The sequence below is a fragment of the Macrosteles quadrilineatus genome, unplaced genomic scaffold (assembly GCF_028750875.1).
Source record: "Macrosteles quadrilineatus isolate MER2022 unplaced genomic scaffold, UCM_ALF_1.0 Scaffold_1__1_contigs__length_201487025, whole genome shotgun sequence".
Lineage (NCBI taxonomy): Eukaryota > Metazoa > Arthropoda > Insecta > Hemiptera > Cicadellidae > Macrosteles > Macrosteles quadrilineatus.
This window is the reverse complement of record NW_026542594.1, coordinates 34,977,129-34,998,462: the sequence shown is the minus strand read 5'-3', so window position 1 is coordinate 34,998,462 and position 21,334 is coordinate 34,977,129. Positions and strand designations below refer to the sequence as shown.

Sequence of the window (21,334 nt, the reverse complement as noted above, 5' to 3'; positions counted from 1 at the left end):
AGAGAGAGAGAGAGAGAGAGAGAGAGAGAGAGAGAGAGAGAGAGAGAGAGAGAGAGAGAGAGAGAGAGAGAGAGAGAGAGAGAGAGAGAGAGAGAGAGAGAGAGAGAGAGAGAGATTTGATAAGGAATCTGAAAAGTAAAAAAATAATCGTTTCTGGCGTTTGTTATATTGTACTCCCCTCCCCCCCGCATTTGCACTCGTGACCACTTTTTGTTGCTTCCTTATCATTCATCCGTCCCAAAATAGAATTCCTGTAATAGTTTGTTTGTAAAATTAAAATTATTATAAAAATCTTTTATCTTTCGAGTGTAGTTTCGTGGTTATTCTTATCAGATAGAATAATATCGTTGTCATTTGTAATAGTTACTCCTTCGCGTTACGCAATTGCGTAAAAAAACAGTTCCCGTATCTCGGACAAGATTAACGTATATTTCTCGAGATAAAGAAAATCCGTATAGTTCTCGGTCCGTGGAAACACTGTAAATGTTGTACTAGGATATAAAATATTGTATAAAGGAGAAATTGACTAAAATTTCAACTGAAGGTGATAAAAAAATAAAAATAACTTAAAATATGAGATGATGAACGGGTAGGATCAACCAATTATAATTAATTAATATTCGACGATCCTTATTAGAGGTGCATCATATTTATTTGGAGTATGAACATGTTTAAACATTAACACGTAGTTAATCACTATCCAAACACAAATAGTAACAAGGAGTAAGCAAAGGTTACAGACTGCTGGGTGTTACCGCTATAAAGTAGGCGAGGAGGGTGCCGTACTTGGCTACACTACTCCACGATAGGATAGAACACACGATGAGACAGTCTCCGCATTGGTATTGCAGTTACGCCTATCGACACAGGCAGCAGCACCGGTTTGCTGTTTCCATACGTATAAAATGCACGGGAAGCCATACCTGACTGGCTTTTGGGAGAGCTGACTGGCTTTCGGGCGGGTGACTGCCACACCGAGTAAATTACCAGCGCACTGACTGCCAAACCGGGTGGGTGCAAAAGTATATATATACATTTATATATACCACATGCCTCTCCATGCACTGCAACTAACCTCCAGCGGTCACATATCACTAAAGCTGCCATATCGCAGTTAGTATTTGTCTAATCTTAAAGATTAAGGTGTCAATCGATTTGTATAATTCAATTGAAAAGTTATGCTTGTAAAACTGTTGGTTTTTGTAGCTATGTCTAGTTCTCATAAATGTTTGTGCAAAGTTTCAATGTCGTATGTTTAACCACTTTTCAGAAAAAAATTAATAAGTGAAAAAATCAAAATAGTGGCTATGTGAGTATCTAAGGACTTCGGGACAATTTTAAGAAAGATATTTATATATGTTTCTTACCCAGGAACAATGGCCTAAAATATTGGTAGAGAGTTCCAGGACACCCTGTATATATGTGTGTGTCCGTGAACGCGATAACTTGAGTAATTTTTGTCAGATTTTGATGAAATTTTGTTTAAAGATGTAAGACCATGGGAAAGGGGTTTTATGGGGCAAAACTTGGGTTTTCTCATTTTGACCCTTAAAACATACAATTTCCAAATTTCTCTCTAAACCTTTTAAAAGAGCTTAAAACACAAATAATTTAATATATCAAAGTGATTTTGTATGGTTAATTTAAATTTCCCATGTTATTCTTATGGAGAATATTGTAAAATGTTGTAGTTTGCTTGTTTATGGATATACTAGCTGTAACCCGCGGGCTTTGCCCCGTTTAACTTCTTAATTTTCAAGATGATCTTGTTCGCATGGCTCAATCACGTCCTGGTTGAAGTTCGTTCGCTACGCTCACTCACCTTTAGGTTGGAGCTCGTTCGCTACGCTCACTCACCTTAATTCCAGCGCCGTTCGTGGGTTAGTTGATAGCGCATTGGACTAGTTATCAGGAGGTCTCGAGTTCGAAACCCGTCGGGAACACAAACTTTTTGTCAAAGATTTTGCTTTATTTGATTTTTATCTTATATCTTTTTTATATTATCAGCAAGTTTGGTTGGTTAGATTAGGTTATGACAGTTTAATTTTATGATACTAAATTTTAACATTGATTTAATAATTAAAAATTATAAGTAAACATTCATTTCATTTTTATCTTAATATTTTTTATATTATCAGCAAGTTTGTTTGGTTAGGTTAGGTTATGACAGTTTAATTGTATAATTGAAAAGTTAATTTTATAACTAAAAATTATAAAATTAACTTAAATTAAATTTTTCAACTTAGCGGTTCTAGCGGCAAACGCTGACACTATGTTAGCCATCGTCCCTCCCGTGTGCCCCACTGGTTGAAAAGCTTATTTTGCCAAACATTGATTCAACATCGAATCACAATATTCTCACTAAAAAAAAGTTACTGCCATGACAAACGTTTTTAAATTTGAAACAAAAACAGAAGACCATCTTAAAAAACTCGTGCTTTCATTTGAAAATAAAATTTCTTCTGGGCATGATGAAATACCAATTACTCTAATTAAAAAATCACTACTTTTCATTTCAAAACCATTAACACACTTAATAAACTCCTCTCTCATTTCAGCCATATTTTCATCCAAATTAAAGTTGGCTAAAGTTATTCCCATATTTAAAAAAGGCAATTCTAAAGATCCATCATGCTATCGCCCCATTTCAATATTACCTGCCTTTTCCAAAATTTATGAGCGTATAGTTTATATTCAGCTGTCTAGATATCTAGAAATCAATCAGGTACTGGACAAAGAGCAACATGGCTTTCGAAAAGGAAAATCCACAGTAACAGCTGGTATAGAATTTATAGAGTCTATAATAAATGCAATTGATATTCTTAGACCTCAGTAAAGCCTCTGACAGTGTATCGCACGACAAATTAATTAAGGTTTTAAATGAACTTGGAGTCCGTGATAAAGAACTTAAATGGTTTGAATCCTATATTAAAAATAGACACCAGTTTGTTGAAGTGGATGACATCATAGAACATTATGAAATAAACTATATAGAAAAAAATCAATCACAGCACCGGACACTACGATATGGAGTCCCCCAGGGATCGATCCTGGGCCCTCTACTCTTTCTTTGTTATATTAGAGGTTTGCCTGGGACTATTCCTGGGAGTGACAGATCCATGTGTCTGTATGCTGATGATTCTAATATCCTGCTAAATGGAAATTCTAATTCTGAAATTGAAACATTTTCTTCAAAAAAATCTTCAAGTAACTCATGAGTTTTTAAAAGAAAAAAATCTATTCTATATATAATTCAGTTTTAAAAATCTTTGTACAACTAAATCTAGAGTTCTACTGGACCGATTTTATTAACTAATGGGTCGTTGGAAAGCTTAAGTCGTGTAGATTTGCAAATAATTATGAAAGTTTGTTTTTGTTATGATTTATGGTGAAAATTTTTAAAAAACATGTTTTCCATGAGAAATACATTGAAAACGATGTTTTTCACACTTTTTATTTGGGTGCGACTTTTTGCGGCCTTTTTTTAGTGTTTCCAAGAAGTGTATGGTTTCAATTTGTAGGAAATTTTATTCTCTTTCAGAATATCCCATCCACGTTGGTCGATTTCCCCACCATTTAAAAGTTATTGGTAATAATCTAAGTGATCTCCAAATTTATAGTAGTGAGAAAATACTGAATTAGATATATTTTTGTTAAACTTTGTACAACTAAATCTAGACTTCTACCGGACCGATTTTGTTACTTAATGGGTCGTTGGAAAGCCTAATTTGTGTAGATTTGCAAATAATTATGAAAGTTTGATTTTATTAGATATTTGAGGTGAAAAAATAAAAATAAACAATAATACATTTAAAACTAATTTTTTTTCCAAGTTTATATTTGTAGCCAGCTTTAGGCTGCCTTTATTGAGTATTTTCAAAAAACACATAATAGTAATTTGTAGGAAATTTTATTCGCTTTCAGATTATCACCTTCCACTTTGGTCGATTTCCTCACCGTTTCAAAGTTATTTGCAAAAACGTTAAGCAACCTCCCAATTTATAGTGGTGAGAAAATACTGAATTAGAGATGTTGTTGTTAAACTTTGTACAATTAAATCTACAGTTCTACTGAACCGATTTTATTAAATAATAGGTCATTGGAAAGCCTAATTTGTGTAGATTCGCAAATAATCATAAACGTTTGATTTTTTTAAAGATTTACTAGGTTAAACCCATCGGACACTTGATATTTCGATATTTTTTAAAATAATTTAATAAACTCGGACAAATGAAAACTCGGACAGTTGATTTATCTAATTATTATTAGTTATTTATAAAAACTCAGACAGTTAAAACTCGGACAAATTATTTTTCAAATATTTTGTAATTTTTAACAAACTCGGACAGTTGAAAACTCGGACAAATGAACCTCACCCTTTAAAACTATCAATATCTCAAGTGAAAGCCTATGAAGTATTTTAAGACCAAGACATATTAAAATAACTTAAATAAAAATAGAGATACGTATCATTGATTGCAGATAAGTACTAAAACGATTGCAATTATTGTTGATTTGTGATTCAGCAGTGTGTTTTAGGTAGTCCGATCTTAATAACAAATAACTCAAATGAAAGCTGGTATTTCACTAAAGGTTTTTAGACCAAAACATATAGGGGTAACATATAGAACTGCTGGAATACAACTTAATTGAAGTGAAAAATAAAAATAATAAAATTTAAATTCTTTCAAAATATACGTCAAAATGAATGCCGATGCTTTATGGCAAATCTGTGGTACGTCCATACCTTTAGTTTAAGGCCAAAATTATGAAAATCGGTTGGGTAAAAGAGCTAACCCGACTCGGAAAAGGAAAACCAATAATGTTTATAGATGGCAATAATTGGTTTACCAGTATGCATAATATAATTATCTAATGTTGTGTGCTTAATCTGGACCATTAATATTAGTGAGTAAAGTGGTGTATGGATTTCATAACCATTATTTTACTAGAGACCGTTGTATTTAACCACAACGGGCACTGTTGCTAGTCTTCTTATAAATGCAAATAAATTTAACTTCATATCTTTTTCAACCAAACAATCAACAACAAAATTTGAGGCGAAAATTTGTATAAACAATGACAGCATTGAGCAAGTTGATCAGACTAAATTTCTTGGATTAATTATCGACAAAAATCTTACTTGGGACAAACACGTTAAACATTAAAAAATTGACTTCTGATGTATGTGCTTTGAGACAGATGTCTCAGATCTGCAGCATAGACACTTTGAGGATAATATACTTTTCATTACTGCATAGTCACATATCTTATGGAATCTATCTATACTTATTTAATACGCAAGCAGGTTTTTTTGCGACAATTACTCCTCCGCAACTACTGAACCGATCGACATGTTTTTGGTGTCATTGGAAAGAGCGTGACGTGAAGTTGTGCAGGAAACTTTCTTTTTAGGGAAATAATTAGAGAGTGAGGCCCTGGGGCCCTTTAAAGTTTCGTATTTCTCCATAAGATTAACATGGGAAACAGAAATTGTTATGAAACTCCAACTGCTGTCAGAAATTAAAAGTGAGAAGAACATATGTTAATTGAATAACATAGCAGTCAATAAGTTTGCTAATTTAACAGTTTGCTACAAACATTTACTGACTACAATGGAATAAAGCGAGAGAGCCTGGATAAATTAATATACTAAAAAGAAAACTGAATTAACACTGTGCTGCATTTCTTAATAATCATTGAAAGAGCTGATTTGCAAACTATGGAAACATAGGAAAGTCATAGAACACCACCAAGGAGAAGAAATAGAAATAATGTTTTTTTTAGAATTTATAATTGTTATTATGGACAACCTAATGCGGCTATGAGTAAGGCTATTTGTAGAAAACACTAAATAAACAAGATTAGCTTTTGAAAAAAGATATTTACAAGAAATTATTACTATATCGATCTGTTATGTACATATTGAGTATTTCCCTAATCTTTGAGTCGAATCTTTCAAAGTCATCAGAAATTATGATTGTTATTATTTTAAAATAACGCCTGTAATACTTATCAATTGCTCGAATTCGAGCAACAGGGACACTAGTATTTATTTATGGGGCAACATCAAAGGCCAATTTGGATTCTATCCTTATCAAACAAAAGAGGGTTATTCGTCTAATGATGAAACTGCAAAAAAAGGAATTCAGCTAAGAGATATTTTAAGGAATTACAAATCCTAACAGTATATAAGTCTGTATATTTATGAAACATCCGTCTATGCAAAACAAGTTCAATTGTCATCCACTTCTAGCAATACTGGTGACTATAACACTAGGTTTAAAATTAACTTACCACAACATACATTGGAATTTTTCAAAAAGAAAACTTATTATTCTGGTTTAAATTTTTTGCAACATCTCCCGGCTCATATAAAGAAAGAAGAAGATTTATTTGAATACATTTAAAAGAACACTAAAAGATTTTTAATCAAATTTCCATTTTATTCCATAGAAGAATTTCTAAAAAATTTAAAAAAATTAGTAGTTACATAATTTGAATTCCATAGCAAAATTAGGGGAACAATTTAAATTTTCACCAAGATTAGTAGGTAATACATTTATTTTTATTTTTTTAAGTTTTATTTAAGTCCAGAAAATGGATGTACGTTTTTTGTTTTATTAACTGCTCATGTTATTGTGATTTGATCAACGTTAACTTATATTTTTGTTTAAATATTCAGTTAGAAATGCTTAATTTTTTAAAAATTATTATCAATCAATTTATTTTTTTCCCTACAGTAAATCTTAGTAATATACTTTAAGCACTTTGTAATATGTAGTTATACGTATTTATAGCCTATTTGACTCTATTCAATACCGGTACATGTTATTTTATGTATAGTGAATAAAGAATGATTTTGTTTGATTGATTTGATTTGAACACCACCGCAGCACATTGTCCAAGTCACTCTGCAGCTCCTCACATTCAAAGTCCGTTGTTACTTCCTTAGATTTTAGCATAGTCTGCAAATAGCGACACTCTTGAATGCTTGACAGCATGGACTAGGTCGTTAATAAAGATTGAAAACAGTACAGGACCCAAAAGAGAGCTCTGAGGCACTCCAGATAACACAGGAAAAGCTTCTGAGTGATGCTGAGCTGGGTCTCACTGACTTTACTGTTTATCGATGTGACCGATCTGTTGGGACTTCCCAAAAGCTGAGTGGTGGTGGAGTTATTACTGCTATAAGTAATAGATTGGTTAGCAGGGAGCTTTTCCCCCAAATTCAGTCTGTTGAATGTGTTTTTACGCTTATAGAATTATCAAAATCCTATCTGCTCCTCAGTGCTGTGTATCTTCCTCCAAACAAGCCTGTTAATCAGTATCTCCAGTTTGGTTCTGCATGTGAAGAAATTATGCTTTCAAATGGTTCTAATGGTCCCATTCTTCTGGTTGGGGATTTCAACTTACCTGATACTATATAGGATGATACCGACAACACTATATTTGATCCAAATTCTGTTCCCATTCTCAATTTAGTTCAACTTTTTGAACTTCAGCAATTTAATGGCATCAAAAACGACCGTGGAGTTTTACTGGATCTGGTTTTCTCATCTTTGGAGCATGTTGAGGTTACTCAGGCCTTGGATCCTTTGGTCCCCGGTTGAATCACATCACCCTTCCCTTGACATCGAAATTGAATGCCCGGGTAGATTACGATCAAGAAACATAACATACAAGCTAGACTTCAACAAGAGCAACAAAGAAGAAACATTCAATAATCTACAAAATTGGGAGTATCCATTACTGAGTTGTGTCGAGGACATGGAATCGTCATTTATGGCTTTTTGTTCCAGGCTAAGCTCCCTAATAAAATCATTCACTCCACTAAAATGTCTTGGTAAATCTACATTTCCTTGTTGGTTTTCTCAAGACTTGAAGAGACTAATTCTAAAAAAAAAAACTACTTCATAGAGATTACAAAAGGACTTTAAACTTACAAATTTATATGGATTTCTGTCGTATACGAACTCAATGTAAACAACTCACTGTGATTTGCTGCAGAAACTACATCAATCGGGTAGAAGATTCCATGCAAGAAAATATTAAGGCCTTCTGGGGTCACATTAATAACACCAAGAAGACTTCCAAGGCTGTATCTTCGATGTACCTGAATAATGAAACTGCCGACACACCTCAGCACATCTGCAGACTTTTTGCTTAACATTTCTCGTCTGTCTTTAGACCACCATCAACGTCACCCTCATATGAAGACTCAATTACAACCCTCTCATCTCTTACTGGTTTTTCTGTATCATGTGAAGAAGTTGAAGCTGTCCTGTCCTCTCTGAATGCTAATAAAGGAGCAGGACCCGATGAGATTCCTCCTTCGCTACTCAAATACCGTAGCTGTATTCTTGCACCGCACATAACAATCTTCTTTAATTCATTTCTTTCATCTGGTGTTTTTCCTAACTGCCTGAAGACAAGCTTCGTTGTACCAATTTTAAAGAGTGGTAATCCCTTAAATATCAAGAATTACAGGCCTATTGCGATTCAGCCAACGCTTGCGAAAGTGTTTGAGTCTCTGGTTCTTACTCGGCTGTCTTTCTTTGCCAGAAGTTTTCTGTCTACCTAGCTCAACATGGATTCTATAGTGGCAGATCTTCAACGACCAACTTAATAACATACCATGACGACATTATCTCAGCTTTCAACAGAAACCACCAGGTGTATAGTGTGTATATAGATTTCTCGAAGGCATTCGATAGAATCAGCCATGATCACCTTATGGCAAAGCTTGGTATTTTGGGAGTGGCTGGGCCTATGCTGAAGTGGTTTCGGAGCTATATTAGTGGACGCTGCCTTATTGTAAGATATAATGGGTCTGAATCAGATAGTAAGTCTCTCAGGTAGTAAGTTGGTTTCCACTAAAACAATTATATCATAATCATGGGTTATTATAGAAAGCTTCAACTGATTCAATTTACTTCTCAGTCCATTTACATTCTGGAAGTTGATATTTAATTTCGACATCGTTTCAGACTTTACTCGTTTTTTTGAAGAACCTTTCACAATGTTTGGAACTCCATTGATGTATTTCATGGTTAGACTTTCTTCTCCCTTTTCCTTACGTTCTTCAAGCTCACTCCTAATTTTCCTCAGGTATTCTTGTTCCTTTACCGTACAATCTCTCCCTATAGACATACCCTCATATGCAGCATCAAGAGTAGAGACAACGTCCTGAGAGTAATTTATGTTGAAAGTTTTTGCATCATTAGCTGATCCAAACACAACTTTAAGAGGGCGAACCTTGCCACGTACGAATTTCCCAAGCCTATAAGATCTTATCCGGTCAGTATCAAGATTGACATCCTAGGCCGAGACTATATTTTTAACATGTTGGTTGTCTTGGTCTTGCCTTTCCTTTGGGATGCACCAGTGGGTTCCTTCAAATTGTCTACTAGAATATTAGCAGCTCGCTGAGACCTGTCATTAAGCTCCCCAATGAGACATTCCGTATTAGTATGACCAACAGGATTGCTCATCGTATTTAAACTCTCCTCCAGGGCAGAAATCCTAGTCTCAGAGGCAGCAAGTCTAGGCTCAAGAGTATAAATCTTAACACTAAGATCCTTTATGTCCTCACATATAAGTACAATATCGTCATTCTTGAGTGAATCGACTTTCTTAATAAGCTGATCCATCTTCCCTGTGAGTTCAGCTATTTGCGTTATTAATTGAACCATAGGACCCTTGATAGCCTCATCGCAATCAACCCGGTTGCAGTTCCATTTCAGTTTCTTATTTCCAGCAAGCTTTGCATACTCATTAGGTGGCATCTTGATACAATCAATGTGAAACCACTGTTCACAGTGACTGTCGCAACCTATGGCTTTTTCATCATCCAGTACCTTTTTTATACAAACAATACAGGCTCCTTCAATGTTCATGATATGTATATTCCAAAACTACTGGCTATAAGTGGTTCATAAACATCTGTTCTTATTTATTATTGTTTATATGATGATTTAGTTACATAATAGAATTGTGATTAAATAAAGAAAAATTGAGTTACTACATTTAAATGTTACATTATTAAAATATCTAACAAATGGCGACGAGGATGGGATATAGGAACATTTTCTATCAATGACATCAAAACTAGACTTGACTTGTTAGCTGAGATTATGCGACTCCTTATGGGAGGAGGAAATCCCCCTAATATCGAAGTTTACGGCAAAGGAAGAACTGGCACCTGGGCACTGGCTTCCGTATGATGAATGGCGGGCTCTCAAGAGATTAAAGACGGGTGTCTCAAGGTGCAAGAGTAACCTCAAGAAGTGGGGATATGTAGATGAAGACAAGTGTGATTGTGGTCTCACCCAAACCCCGGAGCATCTTCTACTGTGCAGAGACATAGGCACAATTTGTCTGGAGGACGATATTTTTAGAGCAAATGACAAGGCTATTCAAGGTGATTCAAGATTTTGGAAGAAGATGATTTAATCAGTCAGTCCGGACACGGAAAGTCAAGCTGAGATTAAATAAAAGTATGACCTAATTCAAGACAAGATCCACTTCTATACAGAAGAAGAAGATTTAGAACAAGAGTTGACTTGCAGAGAAAGTATTGAATACATGCTGATTGATACAAAAACAAGATTAATGGATGCCCAAATGATTCATACGCCTAATATACAGCATAACTCTATTCCTAATCAAAGTCATTGTTTCAATGCAAATCTACATACTGATACACCGATTCCAGTCCTTCCTACTTCAAATTTGAGCTTTACTCCTTATGATGAAAGAGAAAACTTTTCTAATTTTGCCAGAAGACTGGAGGTCTTAATGACTTTGAAAGGTACCAATGATTCTAAATTGAAGACTTTTACACCTTTACATGCCTCGACACCTCTTCTACATCAAAAACTATACGACCTATGTACACCAGACAATCCTATGAATAAAGAGTATGAAGAGCTTGTAACCTTACTTGACAACTTCCTAGATCCTAAGAAAAGTATTTTGGCTTTACAACACACATTTATAAGTCGAATACAAGAAGATGGAGAATCAATTTCAAACTTTGCTACAGAACTAAAAAGGCTATCAACAAACTGCAAATTTAATTGTGAAGCTTGTGGAAAGTCTGTATTAGACATGCTATTAAGACTACAACTCATACGTGGACTTAATGACAAGGACATAAAAACTCAGCTGTTACAAAAATGTGACCACAAACAATTCGTAGAAATCCTTAATACAACTACTACCTCGACAGATTCACGGATCCAGGCCAAAATTAAACATCCCAGGATATTATACAAATAACAAATAAGAACAGATGTTTATTAACCACTTATAGCCAGTAGTTTTGGAATATACATTTCATCGTGGTGATTTGATTTTTGTATAGTATAGCTTCTTAAGACCGATTTGAAACAGATAAGTCCGTGCCAATACAGATGCAAGCGGGAAAGACAAATCCTTAAATGCGTTTGTTGGTAGGCATTATATATAGTACTATTTGTAGTAACAACAATTGATCAAGATGGCAGTGAAAAAAAAAGTTTCATATATTCATTAGCAAATGATTTTGAGCTGCCGACCAGACAAAACGAATCGGTGTTAGTGACGTTGATACTGACAAGAGTGACATACGGTGGTTGACAGAATGACAGATGGGTTTGAGATGTTAAGCTGGTTTAATCCTGTTAATTCAAAATTCAGTAGGCTAGTGAATTAGATTAGATTTTTCATAATTAGCTGTTAGATTTTTTATTTATAAAGACGGAAGGCCACATAAAACTCACGGCTCCAAGCAGAAACAATGCAATATATATTATACGAGTGAGTTAAGCATAGGAAAAAAGCAGTTTAATTGGAGCACAATTCACACTAGAACCAAGCAAGCGGCCATCTTGAGCGCAAAAAGTTAATGATTCAATGGTTTTTGAAAGTGAAAGTGGTTCACATTGGAGCTTACTGATATAAAACAGAACAACTAAAAGCTTTTATTATTACAACTCTATTCCTCTCAAAAACATTAAGCAAAGCAAAGCTATTGCTGAGAAGATAATTAACTTTCTTACTCTAAGCTCGGACTTAGACTTTAAAATAGTACAGGGTCCCAGTCAAAGCAACTCATATGACTGTAGTGTTTATATGATCTTGGTACAGGACACACTTTACAAATGTACAAAAACAACGAGTGTTTCAGAGAATTTTCCATTCCACCTTTTGATGAAACTGACTGCATTAAAAAAAAGATGTTCATTAGCATATAATAGAAAACTCCATCGATAATAAAACTCTGTCTTCACTGATGGTGCAAGGGAAAAAAATTAAGTTGATTGTCCTTTTCAAAATCCTAAAAGAGCTTCTCCAGCTGCAACTAGGGACAGTATACAAAAAATAACCTTCAACAACAGTTATTCCGTATTATCCAACAGCCTGTAGCTGACTGAAACACTGAAAACTTCTCACCAGCCTGGACAAAAAAAACATTTTTCAGCCACACCTACTTCTACAAAAAAATATTACCCCACCAAAATCTACTCTGAAGAAGAAAGTAAAAGACAAGTCAAGTAGTAACAGAAAAACACTAGATTCAAAAGTAGCTCAACCACCTAGTGAGACTCTTGAGTTGATAATTCAAGCTTATGGTGAAGAGGTGATGAAGAAAAGTCAAGTTTATGAGTGGCACAAGTGGTTTCGTGAAGGCCGTGAAAACGTTGATGATAACCCTCATGATGGACGTCCTTCAAAAGCAATTAATGACATTAACATTGAGCTAGTACAAGTTGTGCGTGAAAATAGGAAATTAGCAATCGATGAAATTGTAAATTCATCGATAGCCTAAATTAATTTTTCTTAGAATTTTTTTTCAGGTAACACTTACTCCCCTTTACCATGTCACTAGAACTTACGCCCTTTTTCTGTGACAGAAGATGGCACTTAGGTGTCATATCCCCTTTGGTTAATACGCATTTTGGTTTTTTGTATTTTACTCGATAAATATTTTTTAAATCAACAAAAAACTTCTAGAGGTTATGTAGTTAAAGCGAAACAAGTTTAACTGGACTGTTTTTCTTGCAGATCCCGATGCTCCGAGCCGTAATGACCCTAAGTTCCGAGAGTGGCATCACTGGTTAGTTGTCAACATTCCTGGACACAACGTTTCTGCCGGGGAGACCCTGTCTGAATATGTTGGCTCTGGACCCCCACAGGGAACAGGTAAAATAATCTCTGATACTAACTCATAGTATATAACGTCATGTTATATAAATAATTTTAGGTTCTTTGAACATATTATATCAACATTGACCTTTGAGACCATCAATATAGCAGATAGTTAAACATTTCTGTATTTGATAGTTAATCGAGGCCTAATACTTTTAATTTATCAAGGCCTAATATTTTTAATTTGTTAGGCGATTCTTTTTGTGGAGATTATGGGCGCTAGGGAAGTAGTAAAAACATTAGGAGAGCTCAAATCTATTCTGTTACGTAATATTGTTCTTTAAAATAGTGGAATTTCCAAAATGTTAATACAAAATTATCTATTAAATAACAGAAAGTTGTTGTATAAGGTTGTTTTTTTTTCAAACTGACACCGATAAGCTTACATTAAAAGTTATGTACAAATAAAGCAATTAATGGGAAATAACTTTGATTGCCGATAACTTTTTATACGAGAAAATCCAAAACCAAGAGATCAATAACCTTGATTAACGCATATAATTGGTCGGATGTACTATAGTTCTTAACTGTAAACATTGGTTTTTGGTACTGGTTCTTTTCCTTTGAACCGTTGGTAGCAGCAAGAATAATTTTTACCTGTAATATAATAATTATCACTGTAATTTACAAATTAGTTATCGTTGGTGTTGCACCTTATTTATTACAGGCGTATTCAATTTAATTGATATCTTAACTTTATAAGTTTTGCTTTTTCTGTCTGGATTCCAAAATGTTAGTTCATGCTAAGAAAACGATAACGCATTTTAGTAAAACATTTATTCAGCAAACCATCATGAATTGTTCAAACGCTTTAAACGTTGTTTATGTATCAATAGTTCGTGGCCTATTTTGGTAATTTTTATTATAAATTACCAATCTAAATCGTCTATAGTACTTCATTTCATTTAGCAAGCCGATTCATATAGAATTTCGACAGCATTTCGGGTCATCTTCGGTCCAAGCAAATATAAATTATTATGATAAAATTTTATAACATTAACAAAGATTTCAAATAGCCTACTAATTTTATATGTAGGCCTACTTTGTTACGCTTAAAGGGTTAAAATTAAGTTCTGTATTTTTCTGTGTATGTCTGTTGGTAATGCATTAATGTCCTTATTTCTCAGTGTTTCGCGGAATGGACAAGAGCACCTTGATAATGAAAATGTCAACCCGAATAAAGTGTTAAATTGTGAGGTTGAGGTAGTACCTTAAATACTTTTAACCATTGTGGAAAGTAACTTTCAATTATAGGCCTACCTCAGATGCCACATAGATCTATAAAGCATTTTTTAGTTTAATAATTGGATTTAACATATGGACCAACAAGATCCGGGTGAAATTTAATTGCGAAGCATTAGTTTTGGCTAAAAACTGTCAGATACTGTATTTGCGAAGCTTTATATATAATAGTTTTGTCAGCATATCTGTAAGTATGCAAACCAACTGCTGTGCTTAATATAAGATGGTTTTAACTGACTACGATAAGATCTCCGTGCGTAGAACGGGCACATAGCTAGTCTATTATATATAGCCTACCTATTTAATTTTGTAAAGTGATTTTTTTTGTCAGAATTGTGGACGCCTGGGAAGTTGTAAAATGATAGAATAGGAATCAAATTATAGGTCTTTATTCCGTAACGGCAAGAAAAAGTGGAATTAAAATATGTCAATGGAAAATTCTATTTTATTTTACACAAAGATCCGCGGACACAAATAGAGCAACAAGCTGTCCACATACCAGGAAAACTGGAATTTTCTGTGTCGGGAAAAACCCAGGAATCATACCATTTAAACAAGTATACTGTTGTTGCATTGTTTGTTTACTTTTCAGATTCCTTAATATACTCATCAAAAACGATAAACTGAGTTTAACAGATGAACTTTATTGTAAAATTGTTAATTGATACCGTTGAATGAGTATCAATGTATAACTTCGTATTGTATTGTGGCCGACGACTTTTAATTGTGCTTGCAATTATTTTGCTTGAATCCTATGCCAATATTTGATATATACCAATATTTGGTATATTGATATATACCTTATACAGGGTGTTTTTAAAAGAATGCCAGGATTTTAAGTGATAATTGTTTGGGTGCTATTCAAGGTACGTAACTAAACGTTTTATACATCAAATTGAAGCTAAAATAACTAAGTTTTGTTTCCCGTGTAGAAAGGGAGGAAACTTTGACCTCGGCATGCGCAAAACAGGTGCGCGGTGGTAGGCCGCTATTGTGACTCATACGCCAGTCGCCAGTATGACGTTTACAGCGCAACCGAAGGTACAGATTGTAATCTGTGGTTCGCAGAGTTTATATCCATTTGCTAAATTAAACTAAAGAAGCTTGAAGCTGGATTAATGAGTTTCGTGGCACCGAAGTGTTTTGAAAAGACATTCACCTGGCTGGCTAAAAACAAGCGATGACATAGTCGAATAAATCCGACAATTCTGCATCAGAAGCCCAAAAAGCTGATTGCCCGACGAAGTCTTAAGTTGAACAAACCTAAATTGGTTACTTTATGATGTTATCTATAAAAGATAGAGTCTTTGTGCCGAAATGATTCAGTTATGACATCAGATAAACCCTCCGTTCGTCCTAAGCGTACAGACTTTGCCAGTTTTACGCTCATATAAGATTGATGAAAATCTGAATTTTATTAAATCATTCTGAATTGTATCAAAGAATAAAAAAAAACTTTATTATTTTCCCTTCGATTTGACGTTTAAATCGTTAAATTATCTTGAATAGTCCTCGAGCAATGACCGTTTGACATCCCGGCATTCTTTTAAAAACACCCTGTACTTTCCTTTCTATTGTTTAGAAAATAGTTATTTGTGCAACTAGTGAGAAAGTGAGCAATTGACTCACTCGAGAGAAATCCTTACTCACGAGCCGTAGGCGAGTGAGGAATGGTTTCTCGAGTGAGGCAATTGTACTTTGAACTCGAGTTGCACATTATACTTTTCCTACAGTTACCATAAAACAAATAAATTGGTGAAGAAACATAACCTATTTTTACACAGAAGTGAACTTTTAATATAACATTTAATGTGAAGTGACAAATACAACAGTACAACAGCTGACCAGCTGATTTACAGCCAGTGCTGCCAACGTACTTCGCGCGCATACGACGTTGCCTGCATGTTACGCGCTCACTATTTCATGCCTTCACGTTGCAAATCTGGAGTGAGACAAAGTAATTAGAGTGAGACAATGTTAACATTGTCTCACTGATGAGCGAATTGGCCACTTTGCTTTCTCAAATCAGTGAGAGAACATGTACATTGTTAGGTAACTGTAGGAAAAAATAGTAGTATAAGTTTTTTTGTTGTATCCATTTATCAAACCAAACCCTCTTTACCTTCAAGTGTGTTGTGGAAACGCAATAAGAATGAAACAAAATGATGACACGGTGTGAGTGAATGCTTTTGGGACGGGGAGTAGTTGAGGGAAAGAGAGATAGATATATAAAAAAAGAGAGAGAAGTAAATCTTTATCTCTACCCGATTGTGAGGAAGTGGGGGTTTGTTTACTTCAAAACACGAGCCTGAGCGCCCAGCGCGATCCAATAAAGGAGATAAAATTACCTTACTACAAAATGCCAAAAACAAAACCAATTGTCATAAAACATTAAAGGACGTCTCATATTTGTTGCTTAACTTTCACAAATAAAATGAGACATCAATAAAAGCTATGTGACATTCCATTCCTAAGATAAGGATACTTTTAATACAGTAGGCTTAAAGCGTATTGCCAACACTCACGTTTGGTTGGCTAAATGCAGCAATACAGCCTAGTTTCAAATTACTGACTTCCTAGAAATGTTATTTCTTGATAGGCTACCTGCCAACATCATTTCCTTATTAGTTAACGGAATTTTGTTTTTATGTTATTTGAACGGAAAGGAAATGTAATCTTCAAACTTCAAACCAAACCAACAAAAAGTTAAGCTTTTCCGGTCTTTGCAATTGAAAATATATATTGGCGATTTATTAATTTTATAATACACCGATCATTACCGATCATACATCATCAAAACATATTTTAAAGTTAAAGTGTCTGGAGGAAATAAATGTCAGTATATAAATGCAAATTTGTTACATCAACTTAAGTAAGTAAAGAATAATAATAAATATGGTACATTTTTTTATTGTTTTTTATTGGGGGGTGTAAAATACAGTTATGCACGCCCTCAGTCCTTGAGGGGGGTGTGGGACTCTCACATCCATCTGACCTCAAGCATACTCACTAAAAGCACCTCCCCCCTCCACTCAGTTGTGGGAGGGCGATAACAGCATTTAGCGGGAGTCCACCTATCTCCTGGAATGACATCTGTTCTGTAACATCATGATATTGACATTGGATACTGCAAGTATATATCATTTACGAGAAACAGATGTAGCATTGACTTCAGAAAAGCATTGGATGCTAGCTCCGCTCCGCTCAATATTGCAAGCAGACAACTGCATTGTACACCTAGTTATGTTTTACTATAAATAAACTGATTTAATTCTGAAACATTAACAAATAATTAAACATTTCTCTTTTACTAAATTGTTGTGTTCCCTTAAAATTCTTGCAACGATTCTTCTCATTGTTTTAAATAAATTAAAACATAAAACATCTATTAATGAAAAACAAAGACTAACAAATTATTATATTAAGTTTTGAAGAGAAAGGGCTTATTGCCTTGAAATAGGGGAGAGAAAGGATAGGATAAGCAGGCTTACCTTAAGAAATGTAGGCATCCCACTTCATTCACTACAGAACACAGAAGAAAACACAAAACTTAAATAAACACTGCATAATTCGAGGCCACTGGCCCCTTTCTCAACATGGAGAGTCACATTAGATATTTCGAGTCTTTCACTGGTAAGGAAGCAGTGTTGCCAACACACTATAAATTTACAAATGAATATTTACAGGTTAAATGAGTCATTGAATTTATTTACACTTAGTCTAAGCCTGCTTTTTAGGGGTGGAAAGGGAAAAGGGAAATGTTTGGCCTATCTGAGATTGAGGTTTGGGGGCTCCCTGGATTTTGTGAACCATTGATAAAAAGATCCCATCTCCTTAGTTGTGATGGGTTACAGGTAGGAGGGAGTACTACGACTATCCGTAGTACTATCCTGATAATTGAACCAATTCGTATATACCAAGGCAAAAAAAATGTGGTTCGGATTCCACTACAAACTGTAGGTCCCTTAGTTGCCATTAGCTGTATGGGCTATTAATTATCAGCTGTGTTTAAGGAATGTCGGCCTTAGTCACTAACAAGACTACAAGATCGTGCCATTCATCCTACACTCATCTCCATTCATACTTGGCTTAAAATACCTACTTTGTATGGTCGTCATTTAATAAGAAAGTGTAAAGTATTAAGAGAAGGATTTTATTATTTTTGAATTGAAACAACTGTTTTGGCAGCATGAATAGGCACTGGTTTATCTGGATGGTTGTTTTTTATGTATGTCCTATGATTGTTAATTCTTGTTCTAAAACTGGTGGTGGTAAGTCCAATATATTGAGATGGGCAATGGTTGCATAGAAGTTGATATACAACATTTTTTGTGGAGCATGTATTGTGTCCTTTTATTTTGAAGGTTTCTCCTGTTGATGTGCTCGTAAATGTTGTTCTGGGCAGGTTTTGCATCTTGCCATGTCACATGGAAATGCGCCTTCTATGGGTTTATCTTGGCCTTTGGTAGTTTAGGGTAAGCCTGCTTCCTTTCTCTCCCCTAAATTATTGTAATTGATGTTGATTAATCTTGATTTTGTACTATATAAAACATTACTCAATTTCCAACATCCTCCCCATCTTTGAATTTTGCTTCACATTATCAAAATTTCAAACAAAACTACAGTATTTACATGTTTCTTTTGGGTTTACAGGTCCATTTTCTCTGGATTTTTATCTTCCTCCCTCTTCTTGATTCTGTAGGTGTTGATGAATTTTCTTCTTTTTCAATATGTACATCCTGTTCTTGACATGTCTTTTGAATGTATTTCCATGGGGTAAAGTCTCTGGATGGGTCTTGTTAGTTCTCCTTTTGCTGTTTTTAACTTGGCTACTCTGCAGACTCCATCCTTTCCTCATATAAACACTTTGTCTCCAACACTAGGGCCAGTGGCCTTATTCTTTAGATATTATCGTCACCTATTAGTACAATATCACCAGTACTTATTGTTCTCCTTCCTTTGCCATTGTTTTCTTTTGACCTATGTACTAGCATCACAAGGGTACTAATATGCACCAATATGTACTAACTATGCAAGAGTTTTATTTATTTTATATATATACAGTAGAACTCCGATTATCCGAATCAATAGGGACCAGACCCCATTCGGATAATCAAAAATTCGGATAATCGGAGTTTTACCGGAATTCTGGGAATTTTAAAGAAAAATCCTCATTTTCGGTACTAAGTGAACTTTTAATTAATAATAATTTAAATCAGAACATTTTTACAATTTACAATGCTCATAGTACAAGTGTTCTATACATGTTATTAAGTCAATAGTGTTCAATCAAAGTCCAAAATTGGCTAAATGTGTTTAATAACAATTCTTTGATATTTTGCAAAACTTATTACTGTAGCTTTAAGTTTTTAAAATTGTTGAAATAAGCGATTCGGATAATTGGAGATTCGGTTAATTGGAGTTCGGATAATTGGAGTTCTACTGTATATATTTTTTTTATTCTAAAAATAGGAATACTTATATAAAATAAAAATGACAAAGTGCTATGAAATATTGTTGTGGTAATTATTTAGCATGACCACTTTCATTCTGAATGATTTAAGACTAAAACCATTAAATTTGGTGACATTGGTGTCAATCAATGACGATTTTTGTATTTTTATGTCACTTAGACCCTATCTAACCCTGTACAGGGTAAAGCAAGCGGAGGAAGTGAGGAGAACTTTCAGGAAATACTAACCTAATAACATACTAACACCACAAAAAAAATCAGCTAGTTATTAATTTGTTCTATTTTACGGCATTATTTTTTCTAAAATTCCTGGGCTAATGTAACTTTTATCATATATGTTGTGTTTTAGGTCTTCATAGATATGTGTTTCTTGTATACAAGCAACCCAATAAACTCATCTTTGATGAACCTCGACTAACAAACAGGTAATACATTTGTTCATACTACCATATTGTGAGACCATTTTCTTAAGTATTGACATAATGTAGAAGGAAATTAAATGACTTTTAGTCAATTTCCCTATAGGGAAGTCATTATTATCGTAGGTTGCACTGTTAGACCTAGACCCGGACCGATCTTCTTCTTCATTTTGATGTCCCTAGAGGCCTAAACACTTTTCTTTAAAATTGTATTATATTTATGTATTAGTGGTCGGTACCATTTTTTCAAAATTCAAAGTTGTTCAAAGTCGGTATCGGTAGCGTTTCCTAGCCAAAATCGATTCCCGGTTCCGGTACCATCGGTACCCTATTTTATTTTTAGGATAGGCTACTTAACAGTATTTTGCATTAGTATAGGTTTGTACAAAATTACAGGATTAAGAAAATAAAACTTATTTGTATAAAAAAAAAAACCACTTAAACTTGAGCGTTCCTGTTTAGCAAGGACACAGAGTTTAAAAAAGAATTCTTCATTAGGTCTATTAACTAGAGCAGGGCCCGTGGTCAAAAACTCAACCAAAAGTATGTATTGTGCAAACTTCTCTATTTTCACCCCACGCTGTAAATTTAACATGTAATTGGAATTTATTTTGAATTTCTTTTGGAATCTTGTTTTGATTTTCAGTTTTTAGCGAATTTCCCATATAGGGAATAAGCTATTACCGTAGTACTCATGGTAAGGCCTGGACGTGGGACCGATTTTTTTTTCGTTTTGAGGTCCCTAGAGGCCAAAAACACCATCCGTTCATGAACATATTTTGGTCAAATTTGGAAAATGTTTTATTTCTTACTAACTATTAACATTAAAAAAAAAAAAACAGTTTTACCCTCCCTGATGCGGCAAACCTAAGTACTTGTTAAACTAATTCTATTTAAATAGGGAATAAATGTTATATTTTAAGTAGACATTTCAGTGTAAATCCAATCAGTCAAATGGAAATTCGCTTAGTCTGCAGGTTTGCTGCGGCGGGGGTATTTTTTTTTG

The 21,334-nt window shown here is 34.4% G+C and overlaps 1 protein-coding gene across 2 annotated transcripts in view; it reads left to right on the top strand.

The window, feature by feature from the left end:
• Positions 1-21,334, top strand: part of LOC128982630 (protein D2-like) — a 113,466-nt gene that overhangs the window by 55,047 nt on the left and 37,085 nt on the right. For both annotated transcript variants that reach the window (XM_054401585.1, XM_054401581.1), the window contains exons 3-4: positions 13,051-13,188; positions 20,259-20,334. In XM_054401585.1, the coding sequence (XP_054257560.1) occupies positions 13,051-13,188; positions 20,259-20,334 (214 nt within the window). The remainder of the gene's footprint in view (positions 1-13,050; positions 13,189-20,258; positions 20,335-21,334) is intronic.